This window comes from Physella acuta, unplaced genomic scaffold (genome assembly GCF_028476545.2).
Source record: "Physella acuta isolate Inbredline_101_S28 unplaced genomic scaffold, ASM2847654v3 ptg000418l, whole genome shotgun sequence".
NCBI classification, from domain to species: Eukaryota; Metazoa; Mollusca; class Gastropoda; family Physidae; genus Physella; species Physella acuta.
Window position 1 is genome coordinate 270285 of NW_026731937.1, and position 17741 is coordinate 288025.

Sequence of the window (17741 nt, forward strand, 5' to 3'; positions counted from 1 at the left end):
ATATTCCCAACTCAGACCAACAACAACAGACAGTGAATGATCAAACAGAACAAAGTTTTTGTTCATCAACTTAATTTTATTCACATTAAAAGCTAAAGACTCACAGCAACAGTTAAAATGTGTACCTGCACATCCATAAATAAACACATTTAATATTAATTCTGAAATGTTATGTTTTACTTCATAGGATGCATAGTGCCAAAAAAATAAACATTTCAGGATTGTTTTGATGGGTATATGCAGTGTTCATGTACTAATAAGAATATCATTTACAAGGGGAGCAGTAGGTTAGACTCATTATTCCATTTGTGAGGCTTGTCTGATTAGGGTTAATTATACTCTATATTAGTGCGGAGGTTAAAGGTCTATGTGCTGATTGAGAGGGATGTAGGATAAGTTTTTTTGTGTAACTGAGGTGGTGTAGGACATGTCTGTGTGTGTAGGTGCTGTGATGTAGGACAAATGTATGTGTTAAGTGATTTCTCTGTTTAGACTTAACACCCAGAACATGAGGTAATGCAGCTTATAATATTGACATTGATATTTTAACTTTTACAATCACAACACACATTCCAAAATAAGTCATAACAATCTCCAATGAGATTCAACTACATTCATGAATGCATAGAAAATAAACAGTAGGCCCTATGGAAGAATAATATTACTAAGAATTCAAAGAAATGTTTTTTTTCCGAGGGATTCATGGAGTCACAAATTCTCAGCTGTCCAAATACTGCCAGGTACTTATTACAGCTGAGCAGGCAGTGGGAAATTTAAGAGAATATTATGTAATCAGATTTCAAGTGTGTCCTAGTTACAGGAAAATCTACGCCATTTAATGACATGAGTTCTATGACAAATGTACTGAACTTAACATGTTTTAATGCATAGACAAAGCAACAGTTAGAATTTCTGAGAGTACACAAAAGTTGGACATGAAGAGAAGATTTCTTTCAAAAAATTCCTTTCAAACGTTTGATCATCAATAGGAAAGACTTAAAATAAATTCCTGTTTAATCTCTGTGCATGTAAAAAAAAGTTTTTGGATTGAGATCAAAATTTTTCATCGAGGTCTGCCACCACTGATTCAATATCTTGCTTTAACGAATGGAGGCCATTTTTGAGCTTTGTGGGCACCCCAGGGCCGCGGTGGGCTGCGGCTGCTGCTAACAGGGCTCCAAGAGCGGCTCCTCTATGGCAGTTCTCACCTGAAAACACATGGAAAGTTTGTTTGACAGGTACAATAATCTAGAGTAGCCTCCCATTGTGATAGGCATGGAGTATTTATGTGAAAATGTATGAAACATTATACAAATGCTTGTTATAAATATATATATATATATATATATATATATATATATATATATATATATATATATATATATATATATATATATATATATATATATATATATATATATATATATATATATATATATATATATATATATATATATAAAACATAAATGTTTATATAATGGTATGTTTAGTACTGTAAAACTTCCAGTATTATCTTCTTAAATTAATATTGTGTTTTCACCAAATTATCTGTTGAACTTTGTTGTTTAAATCTATGTATCACTGCCGTCATGAATTACAACAAAGTATACATTTTTATTTTTCATTTTAAAAAATTACCTCCACAATTAGCATTGGCAAAGACACCGCCTTCAAAGTCATCATGGAACTCCAAAGCTAGGAATAGCAGGGAGTTTAGTGCCCCTTCAATGTAACAAGCTGATCCTAGCCTTGAAGTCATTGATTGATACATTCTTAGCCTATCTTCAGTTCCTTTAGTTAATCTGTGGATTTTAAAAATTGGGATTGGAAAACAAATATCTAGTTTGCACAGACCAGAATTAGCGTTTTATACTATTTTTATGGCAAAGTTATCTTAAAAACTTGTTTACTCTTTTAAGCTTTTTTGATGTGTTATTAACATATGAACTAGATAAGTTTTACGGTTATCACCACTGGCAGTTATGGTAAACTGCAGTTTACATCGTGTAAACTATTCTATAATATATATGGCTTTTATAACTTTTACTATAATAGTAAAATATCTGTATCATGCTGATTAAGGAGTTCAAAACAGTTATCTCCCTTAGGTACATAATAAATTTCAAATGGGAAGTAATTTCAGTTGTTTTTTATGTTTGTTGTAAACAAAATTGCTCGTTGCAATTTAGAAATTATGATCAGCACACAAATAATCAATAAAAAATAACATTAACATTATTTAACTGAAAATATAACAATAACAATGGAGTTTTACTTTAATACACATAACACTTTTTGTTTTATGCTAATTTAGTATATTATTCAATAAGGTTTTATACAATAGCTAATTATTAAGATATTGTTTATACAGATATCATACTTGATTGAATCATCTAAACTTTTCAAAATTCTTTCCCTGTTGCCCGGTCCTCCGAGGATTGAATTTCCCAGTGCAATCATTACCTATAGAAAAATGTGTAGAAACTAGTATCATTATAGTTATTTGACACAGTGTAATCAACCATATCAAAGAAATGTGGGTGCAATAATTATAAATAACAGCAGTGTAACTAGTGTAATTAGACTAATTAGAGAAGCCTGGAGTGATCAAGTTGAGGTCTTTGCTTCATAAACATCAGATGTTGAATGTGGTTGCGACTATTTGCTAAACATAACTCAGCTAATTAATATGATTGAATGTATTTGATCCACACAGCTGAATATTAAGTATGGTTAATGCTTTGATTCTCTAATCATCCCTACTGAATTAGTTGTGATTATTAGCTCAATCAAACATCTACTGATTGTGATTATAGCCCTTTCCTTAATACAACTGTAGTATATTGTGGCTGTGGCGGTTTTATCCACAAAAACCATTTTAATAATATGGTTATAGCCCTTTACTCCACAAAACTCAGAAATGTGATGTGGTTGTGGCCCTTTATTCTGCATAACTCAGCTATATAATGTGGTTATAGCCCTTTGATCAACACAACTAAGCAAATTAATATGGTTGTGGTCTTTTTCTCCAAAAATATAGCTATATAATGTTTTTGTTCGTCCCCTTTTCTACACTAAAATTAGCAAATTAACATGGTTGTTTGGGGCGTGTTGTGTTCTTCACACAAACATCTAAAGACACTTCCAAGCCTACGCTACCTTGCAGTATGGCAGCACACAAAAAAAACAAAAGACACTTCCAAGCCTACGCTACCTTGCAGTATGGCAGCACACAAAAAAAACAATCACCAATCACCTCTGATTTGAGATCCTTCCCATTAATAACTGCGTGTAACAGACGAGTGTAAGCGTCCACAAAAGGGATCAGTGAAGGCACAGGGTGGGTCAGCTTCACAAAGTCAACAACACACTGGACGCACTCCTTCTCAGTCTTGTGGGCATTCCGCACAATCCATGGGATAGCTGGCACCAGGCTCCCAACTACGGCCAGTTGGTGGTCAGGGTGGGACTGTAGCATTCTCTTTGACCTGTGGATCAATTCATTGTTTTAGGTTTACAGTCTGGTTTGACCTGTGGATTCATTCATTAATTATGGATTCATTCATTAATCTAGATTTACAGTCTGGTTTGACCTGTGGATTCATTCATTAATTTCGGTTTACAGTCTGGTTTGACCTGTGGATTCATTCATTAATTTAGGTTTACAGTCGGGTTTGACCTGTGGATTCATTAATTAATTTAGGTTTACAGTCTGGTTAGACCTGTGGATTCAATCATTGTTTTAGGTTTACAGTCTGGTTTATTCTGTGGACTGATTCATTGTCTAAGGTTTAGTCTGTTTTCAGGCATAAGAAAATCTCACTGTGGACTGATTCATTATTTTAGAATTAACCTTTTAAACAATTCTTTCAATTATCTTATAAAATTTCAGACTGAACACTATATTTGTTAAAGAAAATGAATATTTTTTAGCTAAATCATGTTCCATCTTGAAAATGTTTGTTTTTAACATCTAAATACATACTGGGCCAATAATGGTACATGAACAGCCACTAAATTTTTTAAAACTTGCATTAACTTTTAGTTTCCAATCTAGGTTTGGGCTGTTTCTGACAAGATTTTTCCAAACAATAATCTGGATGTTACATTTTTTGACCTGATGGTTAATTGGGCAGATGAAGAAAGAGTTCACCTGTTTCTAAATCATGGCATATGATGAGCTAGTGTGATATTATGCCCAATTGCCTTTACTTTCCTTAACATGAGCTGGGTGGACTCAGGGATATCCTAGACTCTAGTTCAGGTCCAAACTTAAGACTCTCAAGTCAACAGTCTTAAGCTCTAATGCCAGGCCACAATAACCATAATATATATTAACCAGCTACAGCAACTTCTTACTCACAAGAACAAAACATTTTTTTTCACCTTTTCTCTGCAAAATCAATGAGCTCAGCCGCTGTTTTAGGCTCTCCACTGTCTGCCCAGTCTCTAAAAAAACTTCTGTGGAACGACTCAGCATATGTATCATTATGTGATCCTGGAGTTGTCATAAAACTGACATAATCTTCCAAGACCGCTCCCCTAACCTCCCTCTCCGGCTTGATTATATCATGGTCGAATTTGTTCATTGTTTGCAGTTCATGAAGGGCCATAACTGCATTTAGAGTATTATCTCCAGCTTTCATACCTAAGTAATTGGTTCAAGAAAATATAAGTTTGCAATTAAAAATAGTCAAAAGCACCATAATATGAAACCTACTCTTTTAATTAATTACTTAGAAGTGCACATATATAAGGCATACACTCTTAATTAATTACTAAGAAACTAACTTATGTTTTTTCAAATATTTCTAACTTTTTTTTAACGAAACATCTTTACTCATATATTTTCTAATGTGTTTACAATTAATTAAAATACATGGCAAATTAAAGTAACTAATGCTATTAAGATGATATGTTCCTTAAAAATAATAAAAGAAAATTAAAGTGAAAAAAAATCATGAGCCAAACCTTGGTGGTAGTGGTTATTGTTAGAGCTTCCATTCCAATACTTCAGTTTATCATGGAGGATAACATTGCCAATAATGGCTTTAGTGCTGGAGTTTGATCCCCTTCCACTACCATCTGAAAACATTGTAGAAACACAGATTGGAATCAGTTAAATAATACTTTCAAACTTAATTTTTCTTTAAAACAATGACTTATGGAGTTAGGATTCTTTACTTTATAATAGCTGAAATATTTGAAAGCAGAATTTTAAAGTAATTTAATGTTATACATCAGACAGTCAGAGTGAATACAAGAATATTAATTAAAAGTATTAATTAGATGAGAAAAAATATGAATATTAATTAATTTAGAAATAAAATATATAAAGCAGCAGGCAGTAAAACTAGATAAGAGAGTATTATTAATTAAAATTAGTCATTGATTCAAAAATGTTTTAATTTAATAGAATATTTAAGAATTTCAATTTGTTAATTGAACAATATAAATTTTTAAAGTTGCATTAATTTAAAGTGCTATTTAGTTTTTTTTAAAAATGTCAACTGTCAAAAAAAATGTATAAGATGCCTTACCAACAGCAGAAAGTCTAAGAATAGACGACGGATGTTTTCCATTAGGAGCAACATAGCCCTTCAGCCAACCTCCGTAGTCATGTTTTATATCAGAAGGCTCGTAGTACCAGTGTGCTGGCATGGCGACCGCATCAGCAACGAAAAGACCCCACACTGCCTCAGCTTTGGCCTTTTTTACAGACTCAGGAATTGCCGGTTTAGACATTACTTTGGCTTCTCTATAGAAAACACAATTTAAAAGTTCTGAAACAATGACAGGATAAAATATTTTACTCCTATAAATAAACAAAAAGTTGTCATATGAATGCATATAAGAGAAAAATGACATTACAAATCTCTATTTCCATATAGGCAGCTATTTGCCAAAAAAAAGGTAAATATCTTTTAAGTTGACAAATGAGGTTTCATCTTCAGTGGTTAGGTTGACGGGTAGGATAAATTTTAAGGTAGCATTGGGGATCATTTTGATCTGTAGGTCATCCGGTTATGTTATTGCCAGGTGTCATTTTAATACCACTGTTAACCTCTGAGATAGGCTATTGAACCTAGGTGTAGTATAGCCAGGTATTTTCTAAGATAAAATAGCTCAGCATAAAAAAATATTAAAACTTAAAAATATAATAATTTTATAGGACTATACAATAAGGTTATCTTATTTTTAACTTTCCAAATGCAAAAATTAATTATAAAACTTCTTTTCTTTAAACTAAATCACATCGAAAATATTAATTAGAAAAATAAATATTGTTCAGCTCATTAGAACAGTTAGGTTTGAAAGATTTGTGATTGTCTACTAGCACTCTTCACATCAAAGAGCTGATGAAGCTGAAAATAAAAGAATAAAACAAAAACAAAGTTTACTTACTCTTTTGTACCTTTATCCTCCGATGTTCCTGATTGAGTGCTGTGACTTTGTGAGAATACCAACGATGAAGTTTTAACACGGAAAGAAGTCTGACTCAAAAACAGGAGAGTGAATACAGACGCTGCAGAGGCTGTTAGAGTCAAACACCGACTGGAAACTGTTTGGGCCTGTAGGAATTAAATAAAATGAAACACTGCTTTCAAAGCAATAACATAATAAAATGTAACATATCTATATCGATAACTTTATCTATAAATAGCTATATATATATATATATATATATATATATATATATATATATATATATATATATATATATATAGGCCTATATTTAGGCATATTTTACACTTCCTGAATGACCAACCAATGTCTTATGTTATATTACATGTATATATAAACATACACACGTTAGGTATGTAGGCCTATATAAAACTTTTTTAAACACCCTAAGCCTAATAACAGAATAAATATGCTGATGCCACTCGTCTACCCCGGGGTTTGAACTTGGTGTAAAATAAACTTTTGTTTTAATCTTACAGGTTTTCTAATCTTTCTCACCTGGAAACAAAAATGTCTGTTGCTAGGTTTTATGGTATCTCTGTATAACAGGCAACTGAAACAGATTTAAATACTATTTCAATAATTGTGGCTCTAATGAGGACTAGACTTCATTATATCTCACTGTGATGAGATGAGTGCATATGTGATGTCACACTCTTGACCAAGGGGGATGGGTGTTCAGAATTTTGGATAATGGATAATGTGTGGAAATAGCTAAAAAAAATTAAATGTCAATATCAAACGAAGATTCTGTAGTAGTAGTGTAGGCCTTTATAATATCCATATATATAATTCTCTTCTTGGATACCTTAGAAAACACCAAGCTGTAAGCGCGCCTAGCAGCCCCCTCTCTTCCTCTCTAAGCATATCCCTACCACCCCCGCATGGTCTGGTGAGCTGTGGTTCACGCTAAATGTTTACAATCATAGAGCTGGGTTTAGTGATGGCTATTAGGGGCAGATAATTTTGTTTGAAACGATTTTAAACTTAGGGGAGGTAACTAAGAGGGGGCTGCTTTCACAGGGGGGTAGGGGTTGGGGGAAAGGAGGGGGGGGGGTTTGTCCTTAACGACCTACTGATAGTGTTTTAAAGCAAATATTTTCAGTGGCAGCATTGGTACTGTCGCATTCACAAATTATGAATTACTGAAAAGTAGAAAATAAAACAACTAAATAGCGGTGTATGATACGCCGCGGGTCGGCTCGTTAATGATAATATACTAACCTATAGGCCTAGTTACACTAATTAAGTTACTATTAGATCTAATTAAATAGTATCTTTAGGCCACTACCTATATAATATATAGTATAAGTAGTTTAAAGTAGTAGATCTACATTTTTTTATCAATCTTATTCTTATTTCTTCTCTTATCTTATCATGCTTATGATTATGACTCTTACATTACTTATTTATTACTTAAGTCTTCAACTCTTATGATTAGTTATTACTTAGTAGATCTAATACTCAGTTATCATCATCATCATTAGTCATTAGTAAACTACAAACGTCTAAAAAGATTCTTTAAATTAAAGTTAAAAGTAAAAGACTAAAAGTTTAAAAAGAATAGGCCTAAGAAGATAAGCAAGACTTAAGAGACTAAGTGATAAGTCACTAAGTCGCCTGGCCTAAAGTCTTACTAAAGTAAAGACAAAAAAAGATTAAGATTAGATTTAGATTATAAACATTAAAGATTAATTAAAAAAATAAAGATCTTACCAGTATCGTTGTACGGCAACGAACTGAGACGGTAAACTATAAACCATTTTATATAAACCGAAATGTTATATAATTCATTGGTTATATAACACACTCCAATTTATAATGGAGATAGGCCTATAGGAAATCGAAAGTAGCTAGGCCTAAACAGTTCAGCTGCTTCATTATTTACTGCTGAATGAAACCGCAATGTCTATTTATAGACGAGAGCAAATTTTAAAAAATGTGAATCGATAAATATATGTAGATTTTAGGCAAAAAAGTTAACACATAAAAAAATCAAAAGGAAATTATATTAAAGTTTGATCTTAGCAAGGTCTGGGCGCATTTCATGTGAAGATTTCTTCCAATGAATTAGCAGAAAATGCATTACGCAGAGCTTCCTGCGTCAAAATGGCGTCGTTTATGTTTTGCTGCTGTAGAAGCGGCGCTTTTGGTCCGGGGCATGTTCAACTAAAAGACCTTCCTACTGTTAAATTAGATACCAGTTTTATGGGTATGATGTTTAAAACTAATAAACGCTTTTCGTATTGTGCAAAATAGTCTTTGTAAAAATCTGGACTTTGTAATAATAAGCCAAGTGCATCGTCAAAATAAAATAAAAAAAAAAAACTCAATGAAACAGCCAGGTCAAAGGTGATGAGAATTATTAGATTAGCATTAGGCCTAACAATTTAACAAATAACAATAAATATTAAATAAACAGGATCTCCCCTTAGGATACAAGAAATGACTATTGTATTGAGTGGATGATTGTTTTTCATCTTATTCTTAATAATTTAAGGTACAATCTATCGTTTTAGGTACGTAAATCGGCCGAGGCTAGTATTAGTATCATCAAGTAATGTGAAAAAAGTTGACTCATTAAATTTTGGCCGATGCTAGCCGGAAAAAGATAAGCATGCGTAATGGAGAGAAACTACGACTTGCCATCGTGGCGATGTTTTCGACTGTACTGCGCATGCGTGTGTTTACAACCGCAGAACCCTAACACGAACCCTAATCCGGATGATTATAGATACTGGTGTCCGATAATGGAATGTTCTTTAAAAAGGGGGTGTTGAGTTGTTAGTAGTATTGTAATCCCAACTAATTTTATGGTTAGAAATTAGGGTTAGGCGTATGGTAGGACCAGGGTTGGGATTTGGGTTAGGGAAAAGGTTAGCATTGTGTGTAATTAGTTAACTACCAGTAACCTGACACCCCTTTTTTAAAGAAGATTCCACTATCGGACACCGGTATAAACACGCTAATCCTAATTCTAACCCTAGCCATAGGTCACTGCGCAGAGCTATCTTTTGCCGACTAAGTGGAGACGTTGGGGAGAAAAATCTAGCCGGAAAAAGATGCGCAGCGGAGAGAAACTACGACTTGCCATCGCTGCGATGTTTTCGACTGTACTGCGAATGCGTGTGTTTACAACCGCAGAACCTTAACACAAACCCTAATCCTATCCCTAACCCTAGCCATAGGTCACTGCGCAGAGCTATCTTTTGCAGATAAAGTGGAGACGTTGGGGAGAAAAATCTTCTTCCGAGTAGTCACTTCATTAAATTTTAGTAATTAGATCTAGGCCTATTTCATATTTTAAAGAGGATTTATGTTTAGAAAGTTACGAAAATATTATCAAAGTTTCATTAATGTAGCTATTTTTAAACAACTGTATTAAAACTTTTCAGTAGAAAATAATGACTAGCGATGTTTTCATCAGATGCAGCCAAGCTTATTTACTTTAAGCAGCCACCTTGTTTAGGTTTTTTTTTTGGTAAAATTATAGTTAGAGATTTAGGGGAAACCACTCTTACTTACAGATGGCTGATGTTTATATATAAGTATAGGAAGCTTGTTCGCAAACACTTCTGTTAAAGTTAATTTCTGGCCTATATTGATATATTTAGCCATTGATTTTGGTTTATTATTCAGTAATCTCTAATATTTGACACCAATACCCTATATCACAATTTACTTCTATTAAAGCATTAACAATGAGGCAACTTTTCCGCACATTACTAGCGTCGGCCGATTTTACGTACCTAATTTAATGTTATCTAGAATAGATCTAGGAAGTGTAGTAATCAGGGATGGGGGAGCAGATGAGGACATGAAAAGCCCTATTAGTATCACTATCAGTGTATCAGTGAGTATCAGCAAGGCCAGGTGCTGGTACTGAACAGTAGCAGGTTCGATTCAAAGCTTCCGGGTTTGTTGTTTTAAAGCCATCTCACGGCTCATGCGCTTACCAAAAATGCCTTAAATTGCGACAAGTTGCGCTTTCACTATTCAGTAGGGGTAAAACTAATGATTACGAAGCCATCGTCAATTTTAGAAATCGGAACTATCCATTTCTATTTAAGTCTGTTATTTATGAATTGTCAGATGTATTTTTGACCTAATTTCTTTATCTCGCGACGCCTTAGTGAAAGTAGCTCTATATTATTCTTATCTTTTGAATGAAATAATAAACCAGACTACGTGTAGGCCTAGATAATACTTTAAAGTATCAATTTTACACACATTACAATTAACTGTTAATAATTTATGGCCTGTATGAGATGTGGTCCGTGCAAATAATCAACCCTCAATAATGCCATTTTATTATAATCTTTTTTGGTGAAAACGGGGTGCGGGAAAATGTGTGCTGCACAAGAATCCAATCATTTGGTTAGATTTATGACTGTTTTTTTTATGTCACACCTAAAAATAGAATGTTGGCGCTTTCTTCATTGATGATCATTTTTATTATTTTTGAAACTGAAAGTATAGATTGCAGGTTTTGTAACTTGGTATACTTACCCTTTATCAATTTTAAAAGCATAGCATGCTGATTGTGAACAAATATAGTCATAAAACACAGAAATATAAAGTTACAATGCAATGTGCCACACCAGGGTCACACCCCCTCAAGAAAACATGTTTATTAAGCTGTTTATCTCACTTTACAACAGTAATTAAAATTAATTTTCAAATTTTTATTACTTATTGGGTAAGATTAAGCACATGTTTACTAAAAATTAAAAAACAAACAAAAGTAAATTCTGTATTAATGAAGGTTACAGGTCAAATATTTTTTTCCTTTAGTCAAGTTCAGTGGAGGGTGCCACAGGCTGACCTGACTTTGGAATTTTTTTCAGTAATAATGACTTTGCACAGAAAGTTAAAATTTGCTAAATTGACTTAAAAGTTTACTAATGTGCTAACTATCATTGATACATTTTTTTTGTTTATTCTTCATTATCTGCCCTATTTAATTCTGATCTGTTAAATTTATTTTCATCATCTGGGGCTAAGTTAATTTTTTTTTTTAAAACAGGAAATGATGTTGTGATAGTAAAAAATGGACACAGGATATGTGGTAATGGAGCTGCTCTAGCCAATGCCCCAGTTGCACAAAATAAGGCATATTTTGAAATCAAAATACAATGTACAGGTAAAGTTCATCTCTAATTAAAAACTTTTTCAGTTTAATGTAATAATACAATGGAAATTATTAACATTGGAACACAATTTTGTTAGTTATGAATAGAATACTCCCCCAAACTGCACACATTAGAGTATACTGACTAAACTCACCTCTAAAGTTGTCAACAGTATCTCAGTCTATCAGCATGAACTAAAGGGCCTCTGCTCTTCTTCTTTGTCAATCTTATTTTTAGTTTTCACTTGAAAATATAACAAAAGCACAGAAAGTTTATAGATATTATACTAATACTACTAATATTGTTATCTCAAATTCATGGGGGACGGGGGTATTCTAGAGGCATAAATTGTTGAATTGCTTACAATAAACACAGGATTGCTGTTAATATTTAGTGGAAGGGGTTTACATGCAACTACACTGTACACAACCTTAACAATAAAACAACTTCTTCCCCACTGATCTGATTGTGACCTTAATTTACAGGAAAATGGGGTGTGGGCTTGGCTACAAGGAGATGCAATCTCAACAAAACTCCCCTGGGTTGTGACACCGATAGTTGGGTTCTGCGACAAGATGGCTCCATGTTCCACAATGGTGAAGAGAAAGGGAAGCTGCCTGACGTTCCCCAAGAAGGGGACATTGTGGTGAGGAGAATCTGCAGTCAGCTGCATTGGTTTCAGAATAAATTTTTTTTTTTTTGATAAATTAATTATGGATTTTAAAGAGGTTTTTTTTTTAAGGTTTTTTAATTTCCTTAAAGTGATTTGTATAAAAATATTTCACCAAATCAGGTTTTTTTTATTGATAAATTAATTATGGTTTTTAAGTAATTTGTATAAAAATATTTCACCAATCAGGGTTTAACATATGACCACATAGAGCTTAACTTCTTCCTTAATGGCAGTCCCTTGAGTACACCCTTCTGTGGTATCAAAGGGACGGTTTATCCAACTTTTTATGGTAAGTGCTAAGTATTTTAATAAAATACTTAAAAAAAACTTTTTAAAAAACCACATTTTTCTTGTGGACTAAAAGGTAGAAAATCAATTTTTATTTTGTGCTTCCTCGAGCTGTGCAGGTTCTTGTGATGACTGACAAAAAACGTGGGTACGTTCACCATCAAATTTCCCGATCCATCTTCCCGACCCACGTTTTTTGTCAGTCATCACAAGAACCTGCACAGCTCGAGGAAGCACAAAAGAAAAATTTATTTTCTACTTTTTAGTCCACAAGAAAAACATGGTTTTTTAAAAAGTTTTTTTAAGTATTTTAAGTATTTTATTTTCTCCTTTTTAGTCCGTTGCTACACATGAAAAACGTGGTTTTTAAAAAGTTTTTTATATAGTTTATTTTCTACTTTATCTAATGACTTGATTAAGTATGACTTGACTAAGTGTTTATAAATACACGGACTAAAAAAATCTTGAGCGTCCGATACACTTTAAACAGAGAAAGGGCGTAATTTAATTAAGCCAACATGCCGTGACCAGGATTCGAACCTGGGTTGTCGCGGCCACAACGCGAAGTACTAACCACTATACGATCACGGCCAGCGCGCTCACATCGATTGGGGCCGAAGTAACTGTGTCAATAGGCCTCCAGTCTTGTCAGTATGTTTAGAAATCATGTCCTCGATTTTATGGTCCTTGGGGCGTAATTTAATTAAGCAAATTTAGGTCTCTAATTGCTAGTTTTTATCATTGCATCTGAAATTGTTAGGCGAAAATAGCCTGCATTCCAAATTTCAGATCTCTAGAGCAATCAGAAGTGGGCTAATTTTCGATGTCAATTTTAACAACAAACAAACAAACGCGAAGCTGAGTTAAGAAAAACGTGTTAAAAGATTGGTTTATATTTTTGTTTCAGTTGTCTTGTGTTGTTCTATTTTAAAGTAGAAGTCAGTCTAAAGAAATGATTCTCATTGACTCCCTACAAGTTCAATGTAGTAAAATCCTAGCTTAGTTGTTATTAACTAAATTAAAAATTTTAAATTCTAATGCCATGTAGCATCCACATTTTCTTTTTCCAATTATATTTTGGGGGCATAAAGGTCAATTTCAGGATTATGTATAGTATTGATATGATTCAATGTTAAAAAAACAAAATATTGATACTCAGCACTAATGATGTTTTTTTTTTGTTTTTTTGTAGTTGACGATGGTGCTGTCCTTGATGTACATTTTGAAAAGTTTTATCATTCACCTCCAGATGGTTTTGATCCCATTATGATAGAGCAGTCACTGTTATGATATCTAGAGTTCATAATTAAGCCTATTTGAAAATTATTTATGCTTTAAATATTTCTTCAAACTCGTCATCTCCATATTTATGAACCAGTATTGACATGTACACATATCTGTAGCGGAGTAGATGATGGTCTTAGAAATCACTTTCTCTAAAAATAAAATTTTACAATTTCACATTTAAAATAGAGATTAGTTCACAACAGGACAAACACTAAAGCATTGCTAAGTTGGTTGTAAGTGTAGTGTAATAATGTGTCATTAACTGTTTTATGTGGATTTGGTTATGTGATTTGAAAACCAACTTCCTTTTAGAGTTATATTCCCTTTGACAATTGTTTACACTTGAGGACTTATACCAAATTTAATGGTTATAATTATAAATGAAAAAAACAATATTTAATTGATTTCTTTGTTCGTGTATAGCATTTTGTTTCTATTATGGAATATATTTACATTTTTAAATTACACACCCAATGTATAGTACATTTAAAAGGTTGCTGTAATTATGGGATTGTGCTTCCTTCAGTAATGAAAGTTATATTTTTAGCATGTTATATGTACCTCATAATATGCTGGGTTGGTAATACACTGAATTTATCCTATCATTATTTTACTAAACATATGCTGCTCTCATTGATTGCAATTGACTTGTCCCTAGCATATTCCAGTTAGCAATGCATATTTGTGCATCAGTAAAAATTATTTGTTTGTTGAAGTTTTTTGCTAGCAATAATCAGCACTACCTCTGGAGACTTTGGCTAATAAGAGATTCAGAATAGATTTTTGTGGATAGCCTTTGAACATAAAACAATTAAAGAAGTAAATGCTTTTTAAAAAAAAAATTAATATTAACTTATGAACGAGAAACAAATATTTTTTCCCTTTGCTTTGGTGAGGATTGGACATTTCCCCTCCTTTTGTTTTGTATTCTAAAATTCTTGTTGTATATAGAGAAACTCAAGCTCTACTTATGGCTGTGAGACTTGATAACAAAGCATTCTTTTTTCAGCATTGAGAGAAGTACCTTGCTTTTGAGACTGTATGAGACGTTTTGATTTCTTGACAGTGTAAAAGCAAATCCCTTGTTCAATATGTGAACACAATTGTACACACCATTGGAACACCCCTAGCTTTAGTTTGTTAGCGCTTCATTGTTTCTTTGGCTCAGAAAATCATAACTTTGTATAATGAGTCAAGACTCTTTCTAAACTAGACACTGTTGACATTAAATAGTTTTAATAATTTATTTTTAGTGTAAAGCTTGAGTCTTAGCACATTTTCTATATAAATCGTTCATTTGAAAAGATGAATTGCTTTCATAAGTGTAATATCTACCATGGACAGTGATGAGTAAATCATCTTCCTAATTTATATTAACATATCCAAGTTTTAAAAAACAATTTTTAAAAATTTGTCAAATTAAAAATAATAACTTTTAACATATTTAGGATAAGTTCATGCGCATTTTAAAATATTGTTTTTTTTTACCTTTAAAACTTAAAATTTGGGACCAGTGCTTTTAAAAATTAAAATAAAACATTTTTTCCCCCACTGCATAATTGTTTCCATAAAACTACTATGTATGCCCAATGCCTTCTGCATTATAATGCTTTTTTTTTTGTTAAAGTTATAATTTCAGTGCCATCTCCTGTAACTAGCTAGTTCTGTTTTTTTGCCCTGTTTGTGACAGTGTGAGTCTGTTTCAAGTATGTTGTAAATTTCACACATGTGTAACATAAAAATTGTGCATGTGTAGTGCAATATTATTTATAATATAGGATTAGTTTAGTGCTTCCTGTATTGTGTTGTATCATGGTGGCAATAGCTAGGCTGTTGTATGTTAAAAGTCAGCAGTATGTATCTGCTAAATCTGTATGTCACATTTTGAAGATTTGGTTTTTTTAAATTGACTGTGTTTCTAAGTTTTTTTTGTGATGTACTGCGTACGTATGATCACAAAACATTTATGAGATGTGGACTTTATGTGTCTTTTAAAGCTTGCTTATCTAATATTTTTTTGTTTTTATACCATCTAATTTATAATTTAAATTTTAGTAGTTGTAAATTTTTTTGTTATTTTTCCTCTATGCCAGATACACAAAGATTTTTAATTCATGTTTAACGCTCTCTATTTTCAAAAACTCAAACGAATTCTAAACTTTAAAAAAAACCTTTTATTTGAAATGTGTGAATTTGTTTATAAACTCTCTGTCATTTTGAAGGAATGTAATATATTTTTTAATGTAGTTTAATATAAATATCGTTTTGTTTTAGCAGATTGCATTTATTTCCAAATGCATTCATAAATTAAAACACCTTTTTAAAAAGCGGACTTTAAAATGGCCACTGGTCTTTGTGTTTCTCTAATGTTATATATAAGAGACTGTTGAAAATAGACTTCCAATAGTTTGGCCTATGTGAATATACAGTTTCTGTCAACCAATATAAACTCTGTTGTCTTGCAGATGTTGTTGATATATAAATGGTGTTTTGTTTAAATCCAAAAGTGAAAACAGGAAATATATCTATAAATTTTTTAAAAAATTGTCTTGATAATTTTTTTTGTGTAGGATATAATATACATAATTCATGTTAATTTATGTGTAATTCTGTATTTCCAGTGGAGCATTTTTTGTTGTTGTAAGAATAATTCATGTCAAAAATATTTTTATTAATTTTAATTGCTTAAAAATGTGTGCGTTGTATAGTTCAATTAAAATAAATTCTTGTTTTCACATTTTATTTCTAAGATTTATGCAACTCTTTCTTGTATGTAGGAAGATGTTATGTACATAATTATATCCAGACTGATGTCTATATAAACATGACAATAAACAATAATGCTTTATATTCTGTTCTTTTTATTTTGTGTATATGACGATATGTGTAGTTATCTACTGCACCTATTGGTTGCTCTCTCTCTTCTCTTGGTTACATAAACCAACTAAGCTACATTTAAAAGCTAAACAGAGGTACCAATAAGCTGCGCCTGGGAATAAAAATAATCCTAACTAATAACATACAATTTCATGTAAGTTGACATAAATTTCTAAGTCTATTTTCAAAAAGTTAGCCAAAAATAACCTGAAGACAGCGGTATAAAAATAGCACAACAAGGCAGTGGGTGTAGAGAGCACTGGGTGAATTCATCAACTTGATTGAGAAAATCTAGTTTCTCTAGTTAATTTAGAAGCTCACTAAAGCTCTAAACATATTTTAAGCATACTGTGAAACTCAAGGATTTGTTAGAGGGTGACGCCTTTATAACAAAAGTTTCAGTTCAGCTTATAATAAACGTCATTTATAGTTGACACCCTGAGTCACCACACGGGTGTCACCCGACCTAGTGTCACTCTTCTGGGGGGAGACTTAGCCCCCTTTAAGAAAGTCTACCCCCTTTCCCCCCCCCCCCCCCCCCAACAGAACAAAATAGAATTTATATAGAAAATTTAGTCCACCTCCACAAAAATATCAAGCCCCCCCCCCCCCCCCCCCCCCCGGAAAAAAGTCTGAAATAAACACTGGTGATGGCAGTCATTGACTATACTTCAGCAGTGGTGATTGGATCGTTAGTAAAGTAAAAGGGTGACAACAAATTTCCGTAAAATTTAATTCATAATTAAATTAATTCAGCAAATGTTGGGTCCTCTCCGACCAAGTGATTGGATTGAAGATGACTTAATTTGACTTAGTCCTCTTTGCTCCTTATGGACCGTAGGGCCTCCACCATTTCCTTCCATTTCATCCGATCCCCGGCTATTAATTCTGTCATCTCCCAAGACATCCCTGTTGGCTTCAGTTCTTCAAGAAGACTCCGCCTCCAAGTCTGTCTAAGGCGCCCTTTCTTCCGCTTTCCCTGGGGGTTCCACTCAAGCGCCTAGCTTTCCTCCATAGTT

The 17741-nt window shown here is 32.8% G+C and overlaps 2 protein-coding genes and 1 non-coding gene across 3 annotated transcripts; 1 reads left to right on the top strand and 2 right to left on the bottom strand.

The window, feature by feature from the left end:
- Positions 1 to 75: 75 nt before the first annotated feature.
- LOC131942681 (uncharacterized) lies at positions 76 to 8295 on the bottom strand. The gene is made up of 10 exons (XM_059302585.1): positions 8182 to 8295; positions 6964 to 7018; positions 6406 to 6572; positions 5541 to 5758; positions 4972 to 5085; positions 4387 to 4648; positions 3257 to 3488; positions 2381 to 2463; positions 1639 to 1802; positions 76 to 1208 (listed from the first exon to the last, which is right to left on the bottom strand). The coding sequence occupies exons 1-10, from the start codon at positions 8226 to 8228 to the stop codon at positions 1054 to 1056; spliced, it is 1497 nt and encodes a 498-aa protein (XP_059158568.1). The 5' UTR covers positions 8229 to 8295; the 3' UTR covers positions 76 to 1053.
- A 270-nt stretch (positions 8296 to 8565) lies between these two features.
- On the top strand, positions 8566 to 16378 carry LOC131942680 (SPRY domain-containing protein 7-like). Its single transcript, XM_059302584.1, has 5 exons — positions 8566 to 8677; positions 11492 to 11608; positions 12083 to 12243; positions 12457 to 12559; positions 13751 to 16378. The coding sequence occupies exons 1-5, from the start codon at positions 8575 to 8577 to the stop codon at positions 13846 to 13848; spliced, it is 582 nt and encodes a 193-aa protein (XP_059158567.1). The 5' UTR covers positions 8566 to 8574; the 3' UTR covers positions 13849 to 16378.
- Positions 13078 to 13149, bottom strand: Trnah-gug (transfer RNA histidin (anticodon GUG)). Its single transcript has one exon. It is a non-coding gene; the product is annotated as a tRNA-His (tRNA).
- Positions 16379 to 17741: the final 1363 nt, after the last annotated feature.